The following is a 26,953-nucleotide window of genomic DNA, read 5'->3' as shown; positions in this document are numbered from 1 at the left end:
CGGCTGCCAAGAGGAGCCTGACCGCCCGCCGCCTTTCCCACCGCTCCCCTGCTCCCCTGCGTCCTCGCAGCCCCTCAGCCACCCTGCACAGCCGGCCCGGCGAGCCAGGCCCCCCGCCCCGGGCGCCGCACCCAACGGTGAGGCGCTACGGCTTGGGCATCCGTCCTGGTTTCAAGTCTCCTCCTCATCTACTTCCCAGTTGGAGGATTTGGGCAAGTAATGAAGTGTCATAAGCCTCAGTTTCCTCATCTGTAAAACGGGGACGATGCTGCCGCTGCCGCTGATGGTGATAGTATCTGCCTCTTAGAGTTGGTGGTGAGGAGTGGGTGTCTTTGGGCGTCTGTCCCAACGTCCTTCCTCGGTGAAGCCCACACCACACACCATCAAGATGGCTCCATTCAAGACTTAGAGGTGAAGGTGGCCGTTGGCAAGTTCTGGTCTAGCTTCTCCTAGATAATGACTAGCTTTGTGACCTTGGTCAAGCCATCGTTGCTCCGCTTTGGAGGGAGACTAGAAACTAGATGATTTCTGGTTGGATGATCTGGGATTCATCCATACATTGACCAAACAGCATCCAAGCCCTGAGCCAGAATAAGTCAGAGTCTCTGCCCTCAGATAATGTAGAATCTAGTGACAAGAAACTGATAAACAGAAAAAGAATAATAATTGAATGTGGTAGTAACTGAAGCAAAGGCAAATGTTGACATTGGGAACTGGAGCTGCTGGTCTAGGAAGGGACAGAGAAGCCTAGATCTGAAACGGGGTAAGGAATTAGGTGAAGAGTGGAGGTGGTGGTTGGGGGAAGAAACAGAGTTCCGGGCAGAAGGAACAGCATGTGCAAAGGCCCTGAGATAGCGTTCAGCTTAATGAAATCGGGAATCAGTGAAGAACTGAAAAAAGACAAGTGAAGTACTGAGGGTTCAAGTTCAAAGCCCAAGCCTTATTCCCAGACCATCTCTCACCCCACATAGGTCGATCAGTCTTTTAGCAGAGAGGACCTGAGCTAGGAACCATCTCATCTTACTGTGTAACTTTTAATGAGTCCCTTCATATCCCTGGACCTCCCATCTGCTCATTGTTCATTTGGGGCTAATAATCCCAAATAGTTTCACCACATCATGCAGCCCGGAAAATCCCGATAGTATATATTAAGCAATCAAACAAGCATCTCCAACCTTCAGGAGCCAGTCTGCTTTTGGTAACACTGCTCCGGACATGAACTTGGGAGAGGACAGCCTCGTTGATGTCAGGTGCAGTATTTACTGGGGACTGAAGGGGTCACAGCTTGGAGGGACCAGAGTCCCCGCTTTGGTGTGAGACAGAATTGACATGACATCTGGTGTTCCGGGCCTGCAGGCAGCAGAGACTGACTTTAAGTTAGTTTTGCAAGAAATGATGGAGTCGCAGAATATCGGGAGCTCACAGGGTCAGTGAAAATGCCGGGGACTTGTCCTCTGCAAAGTAAGGGATCAAATGAGGTGCTCCAGGGGGTCTCATTGTGGGAATAAACTGCAAACCCTTAAAGATTGATACAAATACATCAAGACAGAAAAACATGCCAAAGTAGAACCTCTCTGTGTCACATACTCTCTATGTATGTAACAGTTATGAAGTAGATTTTATTATTGTTCTTATTTTACAGATGAAAAGACCAGGGCACAGAGAGCTTATGTAGTTTGCCCAATGTGGGATAGGTACTAATTGTGGAGCCTGGAACTGAACAAGGCTCTCCATTTCCAGAAATTATGTTATTAGCCACCTTCCTGTGCTACCTAAATGAATCCCAAGCCATGTGTCACTCCTTGCTAGATTCAAAAACTTAACTGAGAGATTCTAATCAAGCTGTGTGCTCTAAGTGCCCTAACACTGTACATATCGGGAATAGTTGGTCACCTAAAGGGAAATTAGGCTGCATGAGAAGGTGGGATTGGATCTGAAAAGGCTTATAAACAGCAGCGCTCATTACAGTCCATCCCTTGGGCCCCTCAGCGTCCCTTGAACCTTTATTCCCATGCACACTCTCTACTGACATGGTGCTACTCCACGTGCAGCCAAAAAATGTACACAAACACACACACACACATATGCCTCCACACCATGTGTGACCCCCAAGGAAGTTCACCTTTCTGAGCCCCAGATCCATCCTTTGTAAGACAGAGAGAACGTGACTTATTTCCTCAAGAAACTATAGTGGACATCAAATAAGTTAATGATTGTAAAGTGCTTTGCACTGCATCTGGAACATAGCAGAATTAATATATAACACATAAAATGGTGTTTTTATGTTAGGGGCCAATGGCTGTGAAATCCGTCTCCAACTACACAGGCTTGACTATTGGATTGGATTTGGTTTATCTCTCAGGGACTTTCCAGAGAACTTTCCAAGGACTGTTCCAAGTATTTCCTATCTCTTTGGCAAATGATTCACGGTATCATGCTCCACTTGCTATGCTACATTCAGAGAAAGAATGAAACCGCTGGTCTTACCTGTGGCGGTGTGGAGTAAATGGCGAAGCGCTGTGGGAATGGGTATCTGCTACTGATTTGCCGGGCAGCCTCACACAGACCCCTCCTCTCTGGGGACTATAGTTTCCTCCGCACAAAATGGAGGCTCTCATCCTCTCCTCATGAGAATCCAATGAGATAATGTTTGAAAGAGCCGAACTCGGTGCCTGGCCCATAGTAGGTCCTCAGTGAATGCCAGCTGTCCCTATGATTCTGAGTTCCCCAGGGCCAGGTGCCTGGACAGCTCCCCTGGAGGCAGTCTCACCTGGGGGAAGAGCATTGCCTACTTTAAACAGAATGTCTTTCAGAATTCACTCACTCAATAAATATTTATCTGTTCCTTCTGTAAGAATAGCAAATACTTGGCACACGTTTGCACATTCACCCCTTTCCTACCCATGGTAGACATCCATAATCAATCATGGAACTTCCTGCAGAACTTAGCAGCAGCCTCAGAATCCCGCTCAACCCAGAGCCCAAGCAGCCACTACCAATCAATGTGAGTTGGCATCAAGACAGTGCTCATTTGTTAGTTGTGGTCCCTGACGTAAAAGGAAGATCAGCACCGAAAAAGGCACAGACTCTGAAGGCAGAAGGCTTGGGTTTGAGTCTTGCTTCAAAATCCCCTAGAGACCCTCATTATAATGAGTAGGGACTGCGTCAGTCGTGGAGTGCGCCACTTAGATATCCCTTCCAGAAGGATCCTATAGCAGGAAGTTCAGTGAGTTGTGGATTTCCCTAGGATACAGGCTTCTGGGGCAGCCTCCAGCTAAGCACACTGGGCTCAAGGGGCCACCCTTTCTGCCTGATGTGGGACTCTCCTACGAACAATCCCTGTGCCAGAGCTCCTCAGGGGGCTGGCTGAGACTTTCTGAGCGCCGTCCCACAGTCTGAAATTCTTTCTCCGCCATCCTCCTCTCGGCCCCTCTTCCCTTCACCGATGCCAGGACCGTGGCACGGTGCGAAGGCTCTTCTGCGCTCTTTCTGCCCCCATCTCCTCTTCATCCTCACAGGCGTCACCCCCAACAGATGACCTGCACTTCTCTGTCTTTGGCATCTGTTCCAGACGATGCGATTAACGCAGCACTGAGCCGCATGAGTCTGGGTTAGAAGGGAGTGTGCTCCTCTCTGGGATGCGGGGACTGAGGGGAGGCACAGAGGTTACCGTCAGGGCTGGAGGCAAAGACCCGGAACAGGGGAGCTGACGAACGCACTGACAACCTATGGCCTGCCCTAGGTGAAATTGACCTTACCCATCTCATGATTGCAAAGGACAGAAGTTCAACTCAGCCTAATTTTAAAAAGGACTTGAGAACTTAAAAGTGAAACTGGTGCCAGATATCTGCCGTTATTCTTCTGGTAGTTTCTCTCCTATCCAGTGGAAGATGGCTGGTAGGAGCCCCAGGCCTACAGCAATCCTAGCCCCACAGCGTTCCCCGCCCCCCCATCTATATGCTAATCCTGGGGAAGAGGCCCTGATTGGCCTTGTTCGGGTCCCATGTCTATGCCTAAGCCAATCACTGTGGTCACGGCCATGAGGATATTCTGATTCATTGGAATAGATTCTATGCCCACGCCTGCGTGGGAGCATCTACCAGGACCGCATGGTGTGGGGAGATATTCTTCAAAGAGCCAGAGGGACAGGGATGGAAACACGGGTTAAGCCAACAAACGCTTGGGGGCTCACTGCCCAGTGCATAACAGTGGGAAGAGAAAAGACGGAAAAGACTTGGCGTTATCCCTCAATGACCTTCTCTTCTTGAAGGTGATAATAGGATGTTCAAATGAGCTTCCTGATGCCAGATCTTGGGATGGGAGTGGAGGGGACCTGTGGGCACACGGGTCCCTCAGACACTGTCCCACCCTCTCCTGGGATGCCCACGGTCTGGTCCGCACGAACAGGGATGGAAACAGCTCTGTGAGAACAAAAGTCCCTGAGACTTAAAACTCACTTGTTCATCTGTCCTAATTTACAGCAGGGAGACCCACTCACAGAGGAGGACTCACATAGTGTCACACTGCCCAGCCAGGACACCTACCTGTCATGTTTAGACTGTTCCTAACATTGCTTCCTGGTGGGGGAGCCCATGATATATATCTAGGGCCTTGAGTTCAAGTCCCTGCCTGCCCACTAACTCCCTGGGGGAGTTACTTAAATTATCCAAATCTCAATTTTCTCAGCTGTACAATGGAGCCAATAATCTCTGCTTTGTTTCCTTACTCTGCCTGCTGTGAGGCAATAGCCATGAGCATTGGTCATGTCCCACAAGAGACAGAGATGCATTTATTGGTCACCCACTGTATGCCAGGGACGGTGTGTGCCGAGTGCTGGGAGTAGCAGGGTGAACATGGCGGACAGGCCCTGCCCTTGTGTAGTTCTCAGTGCAGCAGGGGATTGGATCGTAATAACGAAGCATCGTACACATTGTGGTACAGTTGTTGAGAGGGAGAAGGCACACATCAGAGGAACCCAGTAGATTCTGGGGGTCTTGGAGGGCTCCCCTGAAAACTTAAACTGAGATCTGAAGACAGAGAAAGAATGAACTAGTGAAAGAAGTCAGGGAAGAGCATTACAGTCAGAAGGAACAGCATATGCAAAAGCCCTGTGGCAGGAGAATGGTTGGAGGCATCAAAGAGGCCAAGTGACAGGGACAGGAACACAAGAAGAGGTGGGGGAGGTTTTTCCCTTAGGGCCCTGAAGAGCCACGGGAGGGAACTAAGAAGAGAATAATGTGATCAGACTTTTNAAATTGCAGGAGAGGCAGAGAGCTCCAAGGACAGTGGAAACTAAGAGCCAAGTCTCGGGGCCAGGGGCCACTGAGGGCCATCCCCCTCCCCCAGCCCATCCCTTAGCCTCCACACCTCTGGGTTTGAGCCCCAACCCCCCCAGCTTTCTCTTTTCCTCCCAGTCCAGCCCTTTCTTATTATTGTGGGACAGACGCCATCCATGACTCACCCAGGACTTGGGTTTCTTGTTCCAGCCCCCTTCCNGCACTGGGTTTGCACCCCAACCCCCCCAGCTTTCTCTTTTCCTCCCAGTCCAGCCCTTTCTTATTATTGTGGGACAGACGCCATCCATGACTCACCCAGGACTTGGGTTTCTTGTTCCAGCCCCCTTCCNGGGGGAGTCTAGGGAGGAAGGAGCTGGGGCTCTGCCAGCTCAGGCACCACCCGCGCTTTCCTGCCTCTGTGATTTTGCTCATCTTCCCGCCTGCCTGGATATCCCCAGCTGCAAGTCCTATTCATCCCCCCAGGACCACCTCCTCCCAGAAGCCCTTCCCCATGCACTACAGCGATTGTTCCATGCAGCCCTCAGGAACTCACTTCAAGATGAGGGAGGCAGGGGGGTGCCAAGGTGGAGCCAGGGACAGGGGGCAGCAGTCTTCAGGAGAAAACCCTAACATACCCTGGGGGAAGGGTCAGAAGGGGTCTCCCAGGGGGAGAGACATTTGCACCCAGCCTGTGAAGAAAGAATAGTAGTTCAAAAAAACATCTGACAACAGGGAGGCTTCACCTTAACGAGGCAGCAGCCTCCCTCCCTCCAGCCACTTCAGGCACATGGCATCCACCTGGTTCACTTCCCTCACTGACACTTCCTCGGGGTCCCTTTCTGGGCCCTGTAGACATTCGAGTTTGCACCCCTGATCTGAACGGTATGCTTCCCAGGGCCCTGAACCATATGAGCTGCTAACAGGGCCAGGCACACAGCAGGTGCTCACTAAATGCCGGCCAGCTGGATGGATAGTGTGATTCTAAACCATGTTCACAAATACCTTAGCACGCCCGCCTTTCCAAGGTGGAGCGCCCCTCAGTGTGGGCTGGATTTAAACCCTCCACCTTTAAAGAACCAACCATGGAGGAAGTGATGGTGTGTGACTGTCGTGAGTAGGTCCTAAGTGACAGGTGGCTTCCACCTTGGTGTCTCTTAGATCACTCACTGTGGCACAAGCCAGCTGCCACCTTGCTGGGACACTCCAGTGACTCTGTGGAAACACCCACGTGGTGAGGAACTGAGGCCTCCTGCCGGCAGTCGGCACCAACTTGCTGGCCGTGTCAACAAGCCACACGCAGACCCTCCAACCCAGCCAAGCCTTCGCATGGTACGGTCCCAGCTGACAGCTTGACTGCGACCTCCTGGGACGCCCTGAGCTGAACCTGCCCCACGAAGCTGCTTCCAAACACCTAATCCTCAGAAAGTGTCCAACAGTAAATGTTTATTGTTGTTTCAGATGCTGAGTGGTGAGGTAATGTGTTATGCATCAACAGATAATTAATATAAATGGATGGATGGTTGGATGGATGGATGGGCAGACTGATGGATGGGATGGATAGATGGAATGGATGGATAAAGAGCGTGTCAGGTAGGGAGAGAGAGTGTTGGGAAGGCAGACCCTAGAAAGCCAAAAGAAATTTGCAATCCAGGACTGCCGCGGTCATATGGAAGTTTTAGGTGGTCCATGCAGGCAGCAAGGTAGAGGATGGAGTTGATGGAGTAGATGGGCTGGGAGTGAAGCAGGAAGCTGTGTCAGTCGTTCTGGGGAGACGGGCTGCCTCGTGTCTCCAGACCCAGCTTCCCCCAGCAGCAGTCTCACTCCATCCTTTGCCCCCCACGCCCCCCGTTGTGTTTCCGGCTCTGTCGTGCCCCAGCCCTGACTGGCCCTCTGGGCTGTGGAGGAGGTCAAGACTTGAACTTTTCTCAGGGACCGAGTCATCCTCCTCACTCAGAGTCTTCTTTGTGTGGAGGAAGCAGTCACCCCCTTGGCTGGTGGGGGCTCGGAGTAGGGTCGGGGCCTTCAGGAACCACAGAGGGGGACTGAGGAGCTCAATTTTCTGTGGGGACCCCACTGGCCCCCCGGGCATGATGGGGAGCCACAGCCACCAACCACCCAGGAGTCAGGTCAACCCTGAGATCCAGTCCCTTAGGATTACTTGAAATAGCCCAGCATGCATCCCAGGGAAACGTGTTTGCAAATGAGCCTGACACGAAAAGCTTTAATACTAATCAAACCGCACCGAAATGCCATTTCTCATCTGTTAAGTTGGCAAAAGTTCAAGGGCTTGACAACATGTCCTGGTGAGGCTTTGAGCAGATAGGCACCTTCACGCATCCCTGGTAGCAATGCTCATTGGTAGGAAGCCTTATAGAAGGGAATTCGATGGGGGCACCTGGGTGGCTTAGTCGGTTAAGCGTCCGACTTTCGCTTAGGTCATGATCTCGCGGTTCGTGGTTTCGAGCCCTGCATCGGGCTCTGTGCTGACTGCCAGCTCAGAGCCTGGAGCCTGTTTCAGAGTCTGTGACTCCCTCTCTCTCTGACCCTCCCCTGCTCACGCTGTCTCTCTCTCTCTCCTAGAAATAAATAAAACATTAAAAAAAATTAAAAAAAAAAAGAAGGGAATTCGATGATACCTAACAGAATGACAAACCCTATACCCTCTGACCCCAGATTTTTATTTCTAGAACTCGTCCTAAAGATATAATCCCACAAATACCAAAAAAAAAAAAAACCCCTTCATGCACAAATTTATTCCCAGAGGCATTATTTGTAATAGCAAAATATTGGAATATCCATGTCCATTTATAGGAAGCCGGGTGAATGAACTATGATACCAATGAGCGAATGTTATACAGCCGTATAAACAGATAGGAAGGTCTCTATGAACCTATATAGTGATTCACAGCGTATATTGTTAGGCACAAACACAAAATAAAAGCAGAGTGTAAAGGACTGTATGTGGTATGCTATTTTCCATGTAAGAAAACCTTTTAAAAACCCATTTATTTATGTGTGTGCTTACATATGTATTTAACTATGTCAAAATTTATCCTGGAAGGATAAATCAGAAACTTATTGAAAACGGTTACGCATAAGGAGCTGGTGGTCACACCACGGAGAAGAAAGAGATGGCAACAAGAGTTCTCTGAATATATCTGTGTAATACAGTCTTGACATTTTAACGATGTAAACACTTTACATTTTCAAAAATTAAATAAAAATATGAAAACCCAAACTCTAAACTTGAAAACAAAGAGAAAGCATGAGCTTAACCATAAGTCGAGTAAATAGTATAGCCACACAAAGAAAATAATGAATTCAAGTAACTTTGGCCACAAGACTCTGACTCCTGACCTCTTAGTGGGATATACTTTATGGATAAAGAGAGCAACAAAGAAATCCAAAGCTTTAGGGGCGCCTGGGTGACTCAGTCTATTAAACTCCAACTCTTGATCTCAGCTCAGGTCATGATCTCCTGGTTTGTGAGTCTGAGACCCGCGTAGGGCTCTGCACTGTCAGCGTGGAGCCTTCTTGGGATTCTGTCTCTCCCTCTCTCTGCCCTTCCCCCACCTCAAAATAAATAGATAAACGTTAAACAAACAAACAAAAAAAGTAAAAAGAAATCCTGAACTTTAATATGTAGAAGTTGGCAGAGGTGTTGGTGTTATAATTCTGAAGCTACTATTTGTGTTGCATGATGGAAGGAATGAGCAAATATATTGACCTGGGAACCCAGGCCCTCCCTATGGGAAAAGGAGATTAAAAATATGGAATGGAGGAAAGATCTGTGGCTCTAAATTTTAACTGGAGACATCAGTATGAGCTCATGCTTTTTTAAAAAAATTTTAATGTTTATTTAATTTTGAGAGAGAGAAAGAGAGTGAGCGGGAGAGGGGCAGAGAGAGAGGGAGACACAGAATCCAAAGCAGCTTCCAGGCTCTGAGCTGTCAGCCCAGAGCCCGATGCAGAGCTGGAACTCACGAACCGCATTAACTGACTGAGCCACCCAGGTGCCCTGTTTCATGCTTTGAAAGACACACACAGGGGTTAAGCATCTGACTCTTGATTTCAGCTCAAGTCACGATCTATGGTTGTGAGACAGAGCCCCACGTGGAGCTGTGTGCTGGGCATAGAACCTGCTTAAGATTCTCTCTTTCTCCCTCTACTCTTCGTGCTCTCTCTCTCTCAAAGGAAAAAAACTCATACCATAAAAAATAAAACACATGCACACACACACACACACACACACTCCCTAGTTCTGCCCTCTGACAGGGCTAGGGAATTGCAATACCCTCATAGTAATTAGCACACCCAGTGCCCAGATCTTAGTTCCTAAATACCAGTCCCCACTAAATAAACCCACATCTTTAAAGAAGAGACCGATCCCAAGATTGGGCAAGGAAAGTACAAGGTGACCCTGAAAGATCTCACGTCACAAAGCAAGGAAACACTCAAGAATGGTGAGGCCATGTGAAAGGATCCAACTTAAAGGGCTTCCACTAACCAAAGGTCAGACAATTTGATCACTGAGAGAAGAATGATGCATTTCTCACTGTTGGCATGAGAGCTTACAGACAAGCAGGGATGGTGTGAGCTTACAGATGAGCAGCTAATGGGTTAGAGCCAGAGATGGTATAAACTCATGCTTAGTTTAACATAGGTACGGATGGAAATAGGTAGATTGATAGATATATATAGAAAATTACAGATATGTGTGTATACAGAAGTCAGTATAAACACACATTCCCTCACTCTATCAGCTGAAGGAGCTTTCAAGCCGATACCACAGTAGCAACAAGCACACCTAACATCCACATCTTGGTTTCTAATTTCATTCTCCAATAAAAGAGACCAGAGAGGGAAAAAGCTGATTCTAGGACTGGGTAGGAAATGCACACAGTGAGCCTGGAAAAAGTAAGGAAGTACTAAAAAGCAGACAAAACCCACAATGATGAAAGTATGACAAAGAGACACAGGAAGCCACTGAAAGAGCTTCTAATGACCAAAGCTGGGGCAATTTGAGCCAGAAAAAAAAAAATGGAAGCATTACACTGATAGAAATAAATGGGAGAGAACAGACAAATCTTCCATGCACGAGAATTCCAAAGAATTTACGCAGATACTTTGCCCTTGAGAAGGGAGAGCAAAACCCCCGAGTCCTAAAGTGAACTGCACTTAGTGACTTCCTTTCCGAAGAGCCTGTATGGAAAGGAGGAAAAAACAGTTTTATAGTGTATAAACCTGACCAGGCGATCAAGGTCAACATCAAGACTGATAAGCCATGTTGATAGTTGATACTCTTAATATGCTATAAGAACAAGGTAATTAAGTTACAGACTGCCTAAGACATCCTCCGTTCTGACCCTCCCTGCCTTGCAAAGATGCCCAGAGAGGGCAACAGTCTTCTCCAAGGCCACACAGCATGTCCATGGCAGAGTCAGGATCAGAACCCACCATTCTGATCCCTGGCCCAAAATCTGAGTGCTGGGAACAGCAGGGACCAGACAGGCCTCTTTAGAGCATCACCAAAGCTGACACAGAGAAGGCAAGGGGGGCTCAGAGGGTTGGTGGATTGTCCCCACATCACCTTGGAGTGTGAGAAGCGCCAAAAAAGAGGAAGCGGAGTTCCCCAAGCCACCTCCAAGGCTACACCTTAGCCTGACTAACCCCCGTCCCTGGGAGCCCCAGCACTGACGTCTCCTCCCCCAGAGTGCTAGTTCCCTCTCAGTCCTTTCTCATGGTGATGGCCCCTTCCCTCTGTGGCTCCACTTCAGGGATCTGGGGCCGCCCAAGGACACCCTGGGCCTCTTCCTGGGGTGAAGAGGTCTGGACAGTGTGATAAAACTGGGCAGATGGTGCTGTGGGGACGGCAACAGAGAGGGGGCGGGGCCACCCTGCCTGAGCACTCAGCTCGGCCTGAAAGAGCTAAATTGTCCCGTGCAGCTGTGCTTGTCTTTCTCCCCCCTTTCAGTCTTACAGCCCTGGCAGGAGCGGGGACAGCCGCCTTCTTTGTGCCTGCACCCTCCTCTCCCCACCCCCAACCCCTCAGGGGCCATCAGGCGCCACTTTCCCCTTCTGGTTCCTTGTCAAAGCAGAACCTCAAGTCTGCAGAGCAGGAAGGGGTCTGGAAAGTTCTGCAAGGGGTCTGGAAAGTTGTGGTGTCACATCGGAATGGCCCTTGAGGTGCATTTCAGGCAGATCTCCGCTCTTCACCAGGCTCGGAGCCCCCAGGGCCAGGACCGGAAATTGTATTTTTAATAAACAGAGCTGGTTGGTGAGACATTTGGTTACACAGACAACAAAAACTGGGGTCCAGAGGGACACGGACTTACTCAGGGTCACAGAGCAAGTTTTATGGCTAGACCCAAGCTGATTCATTCAATCATTCACTTATTCATTCATTCATCCATAAAAACGTTCACTCAGCACTGACTATCCCAGGCTACAAGCTAAGGATTTGCCAGAGAGGTTTGCTGCCAAGACACTCACAATAAGCAAACAAAGACACAACAAATGTGTCCTTCAAAAACACAAAGATAATTACTGCAATTGAGATGTCCAAGGTACTGCAGAAGCCTGCCCGGAAAGGGTATTTACCAGGCAAAGGGAGGCAGTGATCAGGGAAGGCTGCCTGGAGGAGGTGTTACCCCAAGCAGGACCTTAAAGGAATCGTAGGAAGTATTTATGCCAAGGAGGAAGGGCTTCCAGGCAGGTGGATCAGCATGATCAAAGGCTTGGGGGTAAGAAGCAGCATAGCATGCATGAGCAGCCAATAGCAGTTCAGTATCACTGGAGCCCAAAATGTGAGGCAGGCAGTTCACTCACTGATTACATCTGTTGAGTGCTTACTGTATGCCAGACCCTATTCAGGTAGTAGGTTTGGGCACACTGAACAAAGCAGACAATATTTTTGCCCTCATGGGCCTTACATTCTAGTATGAAAAAGAGAACAAGACTAATCAATAAGCATATACATGCATAACATGCATGAAGTGACAAGTGTCAAGGAGGAATATAAATCGACGCATGGGGTGGGCATTCCTATTCCATGAAGGCAGCCAGGGAAGGCCTCTTGGAGAAAACAGCCATCAGTAGAGACTTAAAGAAGCAAGGCAGTGAATCATAAATAACCGAGTGAAGCATAGTCTAGGAAGAGGGTGCAGCAAGTGCAAAGGTCCTGAGGCAGGAGTGAGATGAGGCTAGAGAAAGACTGGCAGCGGGCAATTCAAGGAGGAACTTATGTGACATGCTGAGACTCTTCTTTTATTTTCTTTCTGTAAAGTCTAGGAAACCAGCACAAGCTATAAGCAGAGGAGGGAGTATGGTCAAATTTAGATTTTAAAGTTCTTTCTGACTACAGAGAGAACCAAAGTAGATGGTGGCAGGACAGGCAGTGAGGAAGCTGCTACATCGGTCCCGGTGGGAGGAGATGGTGGCCTGGGCTGCCGTGGCTGTGGGAGCGGGGAAAGAAGAAAAGAAATACTAAAGGAATTATCCAGGAGGCCAGATCCACAGGGCTGGAGTGGCTGGTGTCCCTGGGGGGAAAGGAGGCCCAGGATGGCATCCGGTCCCTGCTGGGAGGCCACCTGCGTGAGCAAGGCTGGCAAGAAGATACACTTAGTTCGAACTCTGAGCTTGAGGCTGTGGGGGTTGTCCCTGACCAGAGGATGATAAACTGGGGCTCCAGAGAGATCTGAGCTGGAGAGGGGGCTGGGGAGCTGGCAGCAAAATGAGGNCCCCCGGGTCGTTCAAGTTGGCTCCTGATTGTTGAGCGGGAAGGGAGGGGAGCCCAGGATGGAACCCAGGAGGCCCCAGGGCTTAAGGGGCGGAAGAGAAGCCCTCGGGGCAGCTCGAGCAGGAGCTGTCTAGGCCCGCAGGAGAGTGAGGAGAGAGCTGGGCGAAGGCGCGGATGCTTCAAGGGGCGAGAGGCAGGCAGCGTTAAGGCTGCTGGGCATTCATCCCTGACACTCAGTCAGGGGCTAAACTACGTGGTGGGAACTCCGCCGGGCGTTACACCGAAGCACAGTGCGCGGGGCGCACTGATGTGGAGCTGCCTTCAAGGTCATGTCCCTTACATACTTGCACAACTCAGCAGCTTAAAGCAACAGGAGCGTTGACTGCTACTCAGCTTCTGTGGGTGAGGAATCCAGGAATGGCGGAGCTGCACCGTTCTGCTCAGAGGCTGCAGTCGGGCTGTTGGCCTGGGCTACGGTCACCTGAAGGCTTGACTGGGGCTGGCAGATCCGCTTGCAAGGCCGCTGGCTTACACGGCTGATGAGCGGTGCTGGTGTTGGCAGGAGGCCTCAGTTGCTCGTCCTGTGGGCCTCTCCCCGGGGGCTGCCTGAGCCTCCTCACAACATGGCGGCCGGCTGTGGGCCGCCTCACAACACNGCGCCGCCTCACAACATGGCGGCCGGCTGGGGCCTCTCCCCGGGGGCTGCCTACGCCGCCTCACAACATGGCGACCGGCTGTGGCTCTCCCTGGGGGCTGCCTGCGCCGCCTCNGGACCTAGCCTCGGAAGTCACACCTTACTATTTCCTCCCTATCATGGTCCTGTTCGGTGTGGGGGGGACTCTACATGGAGGCAGGGGTCACCGGGGGCCCCCTTGGAGGCCAGCTGCCACAAGGAACACGGTAGGAACACGGAGTGCCCGGCAGCACGTCTGGTACACGGGGGTTTGTGGGAGTCGTTAAAAGGCCACCCGTCCACCCACGCACATGGTGCCTCTTTCCTTGAACATCTCTGAGGGGATACGCTTCTCGTGGGTGGTCCCTTTGACTCTCACAGGTTTCTCCTAGTCTAAAAAATATATTTAAAAACATAANCTGTGTCTCCCTCTCTCTCTGACCCTCCCCTGCTCACGCTGTCTCTCTCTCTCTCTCCTAGAAATAAATAAAACATTAAAAAATAATAATAATAATAATAATTACCAGGTGACCAAAAGGAGTGTTCATTGAGTTTAGAAAAAGGTCTTTCATTCCGACACACAGTTCCTGCTGTGTGCCAGGCATTGTTGTTGGCACCAGAAGCGTGGACTGAGTGGAAAGTTCCTGCTAGATTAATCCGTGGGGCGGCCATAACCAAGCACTATAGACTGGATAGCTTAAACAGCAAAAACTTACTTTCTCACAGTTCTGTAAGCGAGGAGTCTGAAATCAAGGGGTCCAGAGGGAGGAAAGGGAGTGGTTTGTTCTAGATCTTTCTCATGGGCTTGTGATTGGGCATCTCCATGTTCACATGATGTGCTCCTGTGAATATGCGTGTCCGCATTTCCACTTATTACGAGGACGCCCGTCATGGTGGATGAGGGCCCACTGTCATGACCTCATTTTAACTTCATCGCCTTTGTAAAGACCATTTCTGGAAAGAAGGATATATTCTGTGGTCCTGGAAGTCAGGACCACAGCATACAAATTCGGCGGCAGGGCTGGGGTGGTGGGGAGGACACACAATTCAACGGGGAACCCTGGCCTCATAATCTAGTGAGGGAGACAGACAAGACACACCATACCTCTGGGAGATGAGGGCTGTAACGGGAAGAGAGAAAGCAGGGCGCAGGGGTGAGCTGGCCAAGGGAAAGGTGTTGCTCTCATCTATGGGATGGGAGGTTCCAGGGGCTGAGTGGGGAGGGTGGCCTCAGGGCAGGAAGCAGGAGTCTGCCCCTCAACCCCAGACAATTGGGGCTTTGAGGAGGTTTGGCTGAGGAAGGGAGGAGGAAGGGGTGGCTGGAGGCGGGTATGGGATCAAAGAGAAGGTTTACCTGACCTTCTGATGGAGAGCTGTGTGAGCTGAGATGACGAAAAATTGAGAAAAGGCAAGAGCTTCTTCTGGGAGCCGAGAGGAAGGGAGGGAGGCAGAGGGGGAAGGGGCAGGTGTGTGTGCCTAAGCACTGGAAGAGAGGGAAAGGAGGAGAAGGAAGCCACTTGCTGAGTGTGGAGGTACGGGGGTGGGGGGCTGGGAGGGTTTGGCTGCAGGACACAGGAAGTGGGGGGGGGGTGCTGTGTGCTCAGTTCCCAGGCTTTCCTCCCAACCTCACCAACCCCTGCAGCCTCTGGCTCCCCGATTTCCTCCCCGTCTCCCCCAGGACCCTGTGATGACCGGCTGTGGGACTCTCCCTCCCCTCCCCGATGTCCACTCTGATCAATGGATGCTGTGTTCTCCCTGGCTCCCCTCCACGCGTCCCCCATCAGGGACTCACAGCGACCACGGTCAAGGCAGTCTCCATCTGGCGGAAGGGAAGTTCTGCCTCCGCATCTCTAACAGTGTTTGAGATTCTTAAGAAACTGTGTTTTGTCTTTTCGCATCCATTGGACTCTGCCCCACCTTCTGAAAACCGTCCAGCGACCCGATGGCTCACAGAACAGAATCCAAGCACATCAGAGCAGTCAGTCTCCAAGGCCCTGCGTGGCTTGACTTCCGCCGTGCTTGAAGAGATCTTATTACTTGGAAATAATTTTAGGCGTGCAGACCAGTTGCAAAGACAGTATGAAGAATTCCAGTGTATCCTTCACCTCAGTTCCCCTAATGATCGCGTCTTGCACAATCGTTGCACATTTATCAAAACTAAGAAGTTAATGTTGAAACAATGATGTGATGCTTTTACGGTAAATAAAAACGATTATGGATTTTTTTGGTTTTTGTTGTGGAATGTACCACGGAAAGAGAGGCATGTGTGTGCAGTTTGAAGAATAATGACAAATGCTCCTTCTTTTATGAAATTTCTGCTTCTGTTCTTTGTTCATTTTCTACTCTGTTATTTATTAGTCTCTCTGATTCATGATGCTTTTTATATATTATGGTTGCTACTCTGGTTAGTTCTGAGAGTTTCCAGTATCTTGCCGCGGATCGTGAACTGGTCTTTTCATTTTTGTAACAGGGTTTTTGATGAATGGAAGTTTTCAACTTTAATGTAGCCAAGCTTACCAAATATTTCTTTCGTGGCTTAAATTTTTTGAATAATATGTTTAAAAGCTTTCCTCAAGGATCTATCTGTAAGGAGGCTGTCTTATATTTTATTCTAAAGTTGTAAGTTTTGCCATTTACATTTCCACCTTTACATTTAACCTATCCATCCGGCATAGGTTTTTAGTGTATGGTATGAGGTAGGGAATCACTTCCATTTTCTTCCCTCTAAATGGCCAATTATTCCGGCACTGTTTATTAGACAGTCCATCTTTCTTCCCAGACTGGTAAGGCAGGTTGGGTTGAATATCAGCTTTTCTTATATAGGCTTGAGAAAAAACAATATTGAGGAAAGAGTAAAATGAAATAAAGTGCCTGTGACTCTCTATCTCGGCAAGTCCACATCTAGGAATTTATCCTAAAGAAATCATTGTAAATATGAAAAAAATACTTACTTGTAGGATGTTATTTATAAGAACCAAAAAATAAAAACAATCGACTTGTATACCCAACAAGAGTGGATTGTTTAAATACATTTTGTATATCCATGCAATGATACATTGTGTAGGAACCCAAAAAGCCATGGTGGATGTTAACACGGTAACATGGACATACTGAAAATGGCAGATGGAAGAACCACATATGTAAAATAATCTCTTCATGTGCTCTAGAAGGTACACACATTACAAAGAAGAAAGGATTTACGGCAAACTGCTAGTTGTTCATCTGTATTATTTGAATTGTTATAACAATATCAGAAAACACAAATAAAGGGCACCTGGTTGGCTCAGTCAGTTGAGCGTCCAACTTCAGCTCAGGTCATGATCTCACAATTCATGAGTTCGAGCCCCGCGTCGGGCTCTGTGCTGACAGCTCAGGGCCTGGAGCCTGCTTCGGATTCTGTGTCCCCCTCTCTCTCTCTGCCCCTCCCCTGCTTGTTCTCTCTCTCTCACTCTCTCAAAAATAAATATACATTAAAAAAATTTTAGAACACCGTAAAATGCAATTTGTTTTTTACGTATTCCCCCCAAAAATGTTACACATGCTTAGGCTCATACCATAGGATCCGGCAATCCCACCCCAGGCGTAAGTTTACACCAAAGCCTGTACATGAATGTTTATAGCAGCTCTAGTCATAACCACCAAAAGCTGGAAATAACCCAGATTCCTTCAACTGGGGAATGGAGAAACGAGCTGTGGTACGTCCATACAGCAGACAGCCACACAGCTGTAAAAAGAAACACCGTGACAGATGTAGCTCCAGGGTTGACCTCAGTGCACTATGTGAAGGGACAGAAGCCAGATGCAAAGCCTGCATACTCTGTGACCCCTTTTATAGGACTTTCCAGAACAGGTGAATTTATAGGAAAAGAAAACATCAGAGGCTGCCAGGCGCTGGGGAGTGGAGAGGGGCAGGCTACACGTTAGGTACAGGGAACCCGTTTGTGGTGACGGTGACTGGGATAGATGATGGCAGTGATTACCCAGCGGTGAGTCACTCAAAACTCAGACAGGAACGCTAGAGAGGGTGACTCTTACCGTATGCAACTGTACCTTGATAACAAAATGCAAACTATAAAAGTTGCTGCATATTGTAAATTAAATAAACAGCAATGTGAGAGCGAAAAACACATCTGCTGTGCGAAAACACTTAATGGGATGGAATAACACCCACGATATTGTCAGATGAAGAACTATGTCCTACAGAGCTTGTGTGTGTGCGTGTGTGTGTGTGTGTGCGTGCACACACGTGTGTATACACACATACGCACACGCATTGGTAGAAAGTCAGACTGCCGGATAGGCATCCTAAATGGTGTCCAGGGGTCTCTCTGAGCGCAGGGGTTACAGCTCATCTTTATTTGCTTTTGCTCCTGTGTCTGCTGACTTTCCCACAAAGTTTGCTGACACTCTGTCCTGACTCCCTGGAGCCACTGGAGCCCAGGGCTGGCTCGGGGAGGCAGGGAGGAGGCGGCCACTCCACAGCTGGGAAAACAGCAGCCCCCACATGCACTGAGTCTCATCCTGTCACTGTTTATTTTTCCTCCCTGGGCAGACAAGGCCAGGCACTGGAACAAGGGACAGAAATTCAGACTCAGAAGTCTTGCTCAAAGCGGCCTGCCCCTCAGAGCCAGCTCACCCCTCCCTCACTCCCCAGGCTCTTGTAGAGAAGTGTAAGTTAAGAGGGTGGGCTCTGGTGCCTACCAGATCAACTCCGATTTCGTCACTTACTGGCTGTGTGTCCCTGGGCCAGTTACCCAACCTCTCTGTGCCTCTGTATCTTCCCCTGTAACATGGGGATAAAGATGGTGCTGACCTCACCAGGATGTGTACACATGCATGTGTGCATGTGCAAAGAGCTTAGAAGGATACCTGGCTCATTTAAATGCTCGGTAATGTTTAGTATTATTGTGTGGGGCACCTGGGTGGCTCAGTTGGTTAAGCTTCCCACGTCAGCTCAGGTCAGGATCTCACAGGTCGTGGGTTCGAGCCCTGTGAGCTGTCAGCACAGAGCCTGGAGCCTGCTTCGGATTCTGTGTCTCCCTCTCTCCCTGCCCTTCCCCTGCTCACACTCTGTTTCTCTCTCTAAAATAAATTATAAACATTTTAAAAAAGGATTGTTGTGGGCATCTAGCTGACAGATGTATGAGCCTACTTACTGGTCCCACCTCAGGGCACATGGCACAGGGCTCAGGGCACATGAAGGTCACAGGGTTGCAGACCCGACATCCTTCCCCAAAATTTAAAATGACTCAAGTTCTTTGCGGTGATTTAGAGCATCCTGAAGGGAATACACACAGTCTACAGAAATACTTTCTAATATTTCCAAGTCTGCAGCCAGCCACTCCCCTGGCCACCATCACTGCCATCTCTCTGGGGGTCCTCCTTCTTCAAACTCCCGTTGTTCAGCCGACAAGCATTTACTGAGCACCTACTGTGTGCCGGGAGCCATACTTAGGGTAAATCGGAGAACAAAACAGATAGCAATCTCCATGGTTCACATGTAGATTACAGATCTGTCCTCAGCGCTGGCCCTAGAACCTTGGTGTTTCCCCACCCTCTTCATCTGGGACCCCGGAAAACCCTGCAGCCCCCTCCTCAGGGACAGAAGAAGCTGGTTCAGCAAAGCCAGACTCTTTTTAGCAGACAGGGCTTGAGCAGAGACCGAGGATTTCCGGCCGACAACAACGCTGTCCCGTTAGGAGTGCAGGGCGCCAGCTCCGGGCCAGCGCCCTGTGGGAGCTCACCCAGGGTGGCCCATCACCCCATCCCTAGTTGGATTGGCAGCAACTTCCGGGCAGAGAACCCCGATGTTGTCCATGCCTTTGAGGCATATACAGCACCGTGCAAGGAGCACAGTAGGCTCAGGATGGCGGCAGGGCTCTCGAGGGCGCCCCATGGACCGATCTCTCCCGGAGGCCATGGATGGCCCACGTCAGAACCCACTGATGCGCTGGGAGGCACGTGGTGGGGGGCGCTCACCCTCAGTCAGGGTTTCCTCTGGCCGTATAGACCCCACAGAGCTCTGGCCACCTCCGGGGCCACTTAGTCCTCACCCTACCTGCATCAGCTTCATGGCGCAGGAAGTGGGCGCTGCGGGAGGAGGCTGGGGTGTGGGCCTCTCCTCAGCCCCACCCCTTAGTAGCTCTGAGGCTTGCCAACCTTCCTGACCCTCGGTGTCTTCATCTGCCGAATGTGAATGCTAGCCCCTTCCTCGGTGGAGAGAATTCAGTGAGATGTGGCACGTAGAACCATTTTGTGAATGCCTGTCTGCCTTTCTCTCCAGAAAGAAACCCCCACCTTGAGACTGTCAGACAGCTGCGGACAGACCCAAGGACACTGCCGTTGGTGGCACTTGGCCCTGTGGCCACCTCGGCTCCTTAGAGCCGCCCATGCGTCTGGTGGACACAGCGCAGATGCACGGGTGCGGGTGTCGTACTAATCAGGTTCCCAACTGCAAGCAACAGAAAGCAATTGTGGGTAGTCGGAGCAGAAAAGGAATTCATGGAAAGGATCGAAGTTTGACGTAGGGAGTCATTCGAAGTTCTCCAGACCTCTGCCGCGAAGGCAGAGTGAACTTTTTAAAAATTAATTGCGCGGTGCAGGTAGCGCTGTGTGTTGCGTGGAGTTAGTGCTCCGTAAATGTTCCCCGGTAACAAAAGCCCATCTCTGCGCCAAATCCTTTAATGGTCCCAACTGTCACCAAGGCTGTGTCCCTGGCCTCCAGGCTGTGGGTGCTTGCAGTGGGCATGGGGACAGAGGCTCTGGGTTCTTTCCACAGGTCTGCAAACCCACATGGCCACGAAGCATTGTCTGGGGGGCCAGCACACAGCCTCAAGGCAGGGGGAAGAAACACTCACCCCTACCTGCCTCTGATCTCTCACCCTTCCCCCACCCCTAGGAATTTGGAATTACTCCTCTGATTGCCTGGATTTAGGACATTGCTAGGCCCTGGTGTCCGAGCCACTGTGGCCAAAGGCCCACCTACCCAGGTTCCCTTTCTCTGTTCTTGAAACTTCGAGCGGTTAGGAATACCAGACTCTCTCCCTCTCTCTCCGTCCAGCCAAGCCAGCCATCCTTGGGATTCCTCCCCCAACACCGCACAGAGACCAGCCCAAGGCTGGGAGGAGAGTGGCCGGGCCTTCTGGCTCCGGCCCAGCGCAGCCACTGGCCACTGGCCCAGCTGACAGTGAATCAATACTTTGTTTCAGCTCCTAGGTGTGGCGAGGGCTGGGGGGCAGGGAACGGCAGGGCACGGTTTGGGCAGTCAGAGGTCCCTGGGCCAAACTATCAAATATCATCAAACATGCCTCCGGCTCCTCGTGTCAAATGCCTGCAAACTGGAGGCTAGAAAAATGCAAATTCGTTTAAAAGAGTTGCTAAATTTGCGGGGGTTTTCCTCATCCTACAGCTGCAAACCTAGGACGACCTTCATACCCGAAAAACTTGGGTGGTCACCGGCCCCCAAGAACAAGACCACAGCCTGACCCCACGGCCCTCCGCCTGCACCTTCTCCCTTGCGGTCCACACCGCCGCCCCTGACGATCTTCACGCTCAGTGCCTTGGCTCGGCTGTTCCCTCCACCTAGTCGCCCACCCCACAACTCAGCAGGATGGCCTCCGTCCCCGCATTCAGAAGCCCTCAACATCCCTTGGCCACTTGTCACTTGTATGGCCTTGGGCAAGCGTGTTAACTGTTCTGAGCCTCAATCTTCTCATCTGTGAAATGGAGCCAGTGAGACCTACTTTTTCAGGGATGGGGCAGGATTAAAAAGAAACCTCAGCCGAAGGCTTGGCTTCATTGCTGGCATGGTGTAAGCCCTCCAAAGATGGAGGCTGCTCTTACGGATGAGGACCCTGGCGTCCAGAGAGGCGCAGCCATGCAGAGGCAACTCTCTGAAGCCCAGCCCTGGTTGCTCACCGGCTTCTTCTCGTCCCAGCCTGTCTGTGTCCCCAGCCCCGTGCTCTAATCACCCTGGGTAAGGCCAGGCAGGGAACCATTTGTTCTTTCCCAGCAACAGTTCTCTCAGGGACCACCACCCTCGGCCTCCGGGGGCCTGGCTGAGCACAGGCGCCATTTCCTCCTGTGGCCGAGGGACTTGGCTTTGGCTGTTGGAGGCCCTGGGCCATTTGGCAACAGCCCGTTGCGTTAGTTCCTGTGCTCCTCCCCCGGGCTGGAGGGGCCCAGGCTGCTGGAGCCCATGTTGTAACAAGAGGTGAAGCTGTTCCGGGAGAAAGAAGTGAGAGCCACTCTTGCACCCTGCCGTCCCCTCAGAGAGCGACTTCTGTTCCCGTTTGCCTTTCCCTCAGCCCTCAGCTCTTTGCAGACACTAAGCTCTGTGCAGGGCCAATGCCTTCAGTCTCAGAGGCGGCCTTTTTCTGCCAGCACCACACCCAGGTGGGTTCCCACTCCAGAGCCAAGGTTGCCTCCTTCTGGAAGCCTTCGGGGATCATCAGGCCAGGCTGCGCTTGACCTTCTCAGGCTCCAAACACTTACCATTTGGAATTCACGTTCTGGGTTCTGACCCTTCTTTCATTTGTTCACCGTTAAATATATCTTGTGATCTACTCTGGGCCTGCAGCGATTACAACAACATCAACAACGGTGGCAGCAATAATAATACCATAAGGAAGATCTGCCCCCACCTCCCCGACCAGGGTGCCCCAAAGGGCCCATTTATGAGACAGAAGCTCCGAAGGAGACACTTTCTTAGCATAACAAGGTCGGGGAGACACCCTCTCAAGGGGCCATCCACCCGCTGCAGTGTCCGATTGCCTTTGAGATAGTGCACCTTGGGGTCAGATCTCCATGCAGGACTTTTGCTTGAGGATAAAGTGGGGACCACAGAGGCACCTGAGGTTCAGCAAGGTTAGGCTACCAGCTTAAACTCACACAGCAAGCAGGTGGTGAGCTGGGTTTTGGGCCCAGGTCTGTAAGGGTCCCGGCCCACGCTCTCGACCGCTCAGCTGCGTGGGAAGCGACCACTGCTCCCGGCGCCACGAGTGGTGGGCTCCCAGAGGCGATGTGAGCCACGGGCCCCTCTCTCTTGCACTTATCCAGCCCAAATCCAAAGCTCAGAGGACAGAAAGATCAATCTGTCGTGCCCCTGACACGTTTCCCTGGGGGTTCCAGAACTCTCCAGCCAGCTAGTGATGAAGGCTGAATTAAGACTACGTACTGAGGAGCACCTGGGTGGCTCAGTCAGTTAAGTGTCCAACTTCGGCTCAGGTCATGATCTCATGGTTCGTGGGTTCAAGCCCCGTGTCAGGCTCTGTGCTGACAGCCAGCTCAGAGCCTGGAGCCTGTTTCAGATTCTGTGTCTCCCTCTCTCTCTGACCCTCCCCTGCTCACACTGTCTCTGTCTCAGAAATTTAAAAAAAAAAAATTAATTAAAAAAAAAGACTATGTACTGAGGGGCGCCTGGGTGGTTCAGCCGGTTAAGCATCTGATTTCAGCTCAAGGTCCAGGACCTTGAGCCTTGGTTCAGGCTCTGTGCTGACAGCTCGGAGCCCGGAGCCTGCTTTGGATTTTCTGTCTCCCTCTCTCTCTGCCCCTCCCTTGCTTACACTCTGTCTCTGTCTCTCTCTCTCTCTCTCCCTCAAAAATAAATAAATATTAAAAAACTTTTTTTTTAACTATGTACTCAGCACCTTCTCCGTGCAAATTGAGTCACGCATTATCTCAGTCCTTAGAACACACCACACGACTGGCACTGTTTGTCCATCTTTCAGTAAGGAACCTGACTTTCAGAAGGGATTCTGATCAGAGAGAGTGGGGCAGCCTGGCTGGAACTCTGGACCCAGGTCCACCTCCAAGCCCAATACACTTTCTCTGGGAAAAGTCAGCTTCCTAAGGACCAGCCACAGAGTAGAAGATGGACAAAACCAGCCCCTGAATTAACGAACTCCTGGAAATCCTGTAGCGGTCATGTATTTTCCTTATGCTTTCAGCGATGTTGAGTTGAGACAGTAGGAGAGAGTTTGAAAGGATGATAGACAAATTCTAATCCTTACATATGGCAGCTACATATGTATTAAAATTCATCGATCTGGAAGAAACTATGGGAAGTAAATATGGCATAAGGTGAAGATTTTATAAACTTAGGTAGTTTATTCTTTTCTGTATGTTTGGAATATTTTACAATAATAAGAAAAAGACCCAACAAAGAGGAGGAAGAAGAGGAAGGGGCGCAGAGGAAAAGGAGACGTTGGGAGAAGCTCGCTTAGCTGCAATGGCTGGCGCTGCTGCAGCCCTCCTACAGCCGTGAAAGAAGCCAGGGTGAAGGTAGATCTGAGACACTAGGTACCAGAGCAGAGTGGTGGAAAGACAGCAAATGTCTGCGGGCTGCGGAATCAGCCAGAACCTTGAACTGCCCTCTCTTTGGACCTTTCTGAGATAATGTGCTTATGGCGGAAGCCAATGTCAATTGGGGATTTCTGTCACTCGGTAAGGAGTCAGATGTGAAGCAGTGAGGTACCTCCGTGGCCAGTGGCAGCACTGAAAAGGAGGCTCCTCTGGATTCTGCTGGGCATGTGCCATGGGGGGGCGGGGGGAGCCGGTGGGAGGGGGTGGTTGTGCAGACAGTTGCCAGTGGTTTTAAGATTCCGTTTTTTGTGGCAATGTAAGTCACAGTCACATGAATTCCATCATGATGCTCCCTTCCTGTCTGACACCCTCACAGATGCAACATCTGCCTGGGCCCAGGGGACTCGGGAATTTGGGGCAGTTAGAGCTGCAAGTGTCCACATCTATATGTTTTTTTTTTTTAACTCGAAGTTTTTGACCAATCATCAATCTATGTGTCTCAGCTGCTGCTTAAAGATCTCTGGCTCCGGGGGCCCAAGAAGGCATGGCCAGGCTGAGGGCCCAGGGTGATGAGTCCTCCTGGCAACGGCCCCAAGTAAGGGGAAGAAGTCTTCTCCCCATGAAAGGCGGTGTGACCTTGACAGGGACCTAATCGCTCTGTTTCCTCGGCTCCAAAATGGAGACTCATCACGCTTCCTCTCATCCCTCCATCGAGGGTTGGTTTCAGGCCTGGAGATAATATATGTAAAGCATCTGGCACATAGTAGATGCCAGTGGTGGCGACCGTTTTTGTTCTTAAGCAAGCCAGAAGGGTTCTTGCTGTGGATGGGGGCGGGAAGGGAGACCCTTTTAGCACAGACAAAGAGAAGGAAAAACAAAACAAAACGAAAAAATAAAAAATACTCAGGTCTCACATCCTCCCGCTCAGCGGGCGTCATTAGACTTTCATAAAATTAGAGTCGAGAAGATGGGGCACCAGGGGGCTGATGGGGACCCAGCAGGAGAGAAGCTGGCCTCCCCCTCAGCAGCCCCGCCCCTCCTCTCATCACCATGGAGACTGAACGGCTGCCCGGTGGGGTTCCCTCCCACCCAGGGCCTGAGGCTGCAGCAAAGGGAGGGGCAGGGGCAAAGAAGGCAGAGACCTGTCTGGAAAGCTGGGGTGCGGGAGGTGGGGAGTGTCTACACCTCCCCCGCCTCCCCACCCCCCGCAGGTGCTCAAGGACTCAGGCTGGTGTGGGATGCGCCTGGCAGTCTGCTTTTGAGCCCCAGCTCTGCCAGCAGCTAGCTGTGTGACTGTCCCCTGTCCCAGCTGTAGGTCCCACATCTGCCCAAGGAAGGGGTGAAAAAGGAGCAGAAAGGAGCTTGGAGCAGGACACTGCAGGGCTTGGGAGCAATGACACGTGGCGCGTGTACAAGTGGTTTAGTGCCAGGGAAGAACATTCACTACACCCTGTTTATTGAGAAAAGGGAACTTTACAAAACTGACCGGTGTGATCCCATTTTTCTTTGTTAAAAAAACACACACGGAAGGGATACTCTAAAAACTCACTTGCACTCGGTGTGTCTAGTGGATTGCATGCGATTTTTCTTCTCTTAGTTCTTGCTCAAATTTTGGCCAGTGAACATGGCTTACTTTTAAAGTCAGAGAGACGGGGGCACCTGGGTGGCTCAGTCAGTTAAGCATCCGACTTCGGCTCAGGTCATGATCTCGTGGTTCATGGGTTTGAGCCCACGTCGGGTTCTGTGCTGACAGCTCAGAGCCTGGAGTCTGCTTCGGATTCTGTGTCTCCCTCGCTCTCTGTCCCTCCCCTGCTCAGGCTCTGTCTCTGTCTCAAAAATAAACTATAAAAAATTTTAAAATAAATAAATAAATAATAAAGTCAGAGAGAGACGTTAATAGCTACCATTTCTGTGCTTATTATGTGAGGGCATGGTGCTAAGTGCTTTTGTGGTTAAAAGCCCTTTCTGACTTCACAATAATCCAAGGAGCGAGGGTGTTCTGATTATCCCCACTTTACAGAGGAGGAAATTGACTTTCAGAGGGGTTAAGGGGCTTGACCAAGGTCAAAGCACCAGAGAGTGCCAGGGCTCAGACTTAAAACCACAGCTAAGATACTGGACTCCAAGATTCAAGCATTTAATGATTACCACCGCTGCCTCTTAGGACAAGAAAATGCTGAAGAGTCTGCTTTTTAAAAATGTTTTACTATGGGAAATATCAAGGATACTAAAAGCAGAGAGAAAAATGTAGCTTCCAGTTATAAAGTGATTAAGTTCTGGGGATCTAACATACAGCACGGAAGTATAGTTAAGAATACTATATTGTGCCCTTGGAATTTGCTAAGCCAGTAGATTTAAGCGTCTCCCCCCAAACACACACACAGAAATGAGAGCTGTGTCCAGTGATGGAAGTATAAATTCGCTTGGTTATGGCAATCATACCACAATGTATACACATATATCAAATCATCACGTTGTGTACTTTAAATGTATACAATTTTGTGTAACCATTATTCCTCAAAAGATGGGGAGGGGATGGGGCGCCTGGGTGGCTCAGTCGGTTAAGCGTCCGACTTTCGCTTAGGTCATGATCTCGCAGTTCGTGGGTTCGAGCCCCGAGTCGGGCTCTGTGCTGACTGCCAGATCAGAGCCTGGAGCCCGTTTCAGAGTCTGTGTCTCCCTCTCTCTCTGACCCTCCCCTGCTCATGCTGTCTCTCTCTCTCCTAGAAATTAAAAAAAAAAAAAAAAGATGGGGGGGGGAGGAAAATGTACTGAATCCTGATGTACCCACCCCACAGCTTCAAGAAGTTTCGTAGGCAGAGGGATTTGGGCGGGGATTCGGAGAAGGGGATAGGGCCTCTTATGGAGGGTCCCCCCCCCAGAGCCAAAAGTTGCATCCTCTGATACACACACACACACAGTACACACACACACACACACACACACACACACACTCACCATGCC

At 50.4% G+C, this 26,953-nt stretch overlaps 1 protein-coding gene across 1 annotated transcript in view; it reads right to left on the bottom strand.

Moving 5' to 3' along the window:
- KIAA1755 (KIAA1755 ortholog) overlaps positions 1–19,760 on the bottom strand; it is a 61,342-nt gene extending 41,582 nt beyond the window's left edge. Inside the window, exon 1 of the mRNA XM_077778885.1 lies at positions 19,746–19,760. Within this exon, the coding sequence (XP_077635011.1) occupies positions 19,746–19,760 (15 nt within the window). The remainder of the gene's footprint in view (positions 1–19,745) is intronic.
- Between the last annotated feature and the right edge of the window lie 7,193 nt (positions 19,761–26,953).

This window comes from Crocuta crocuta, unplaced genomic scaffold, assembly GCF_008692635.1.
Source record: "Crocuta crocuta isolate KB4526 unplaced genomic scaffold, BGI_CrCroc_1.0 scaffold248, whole genome shotgun sequence".
NCBI classification, from domain to species: Eukaryota; Metazoa; Chordata; class Mammalia; order Carnivora; family Hyaenidae; genus Crocuta; species Crocuta crocuta.
Note: the sequence above shows the minus strand (reverse complement) of the source record. Positions and strands in the feature narration are given on the sequence as shown.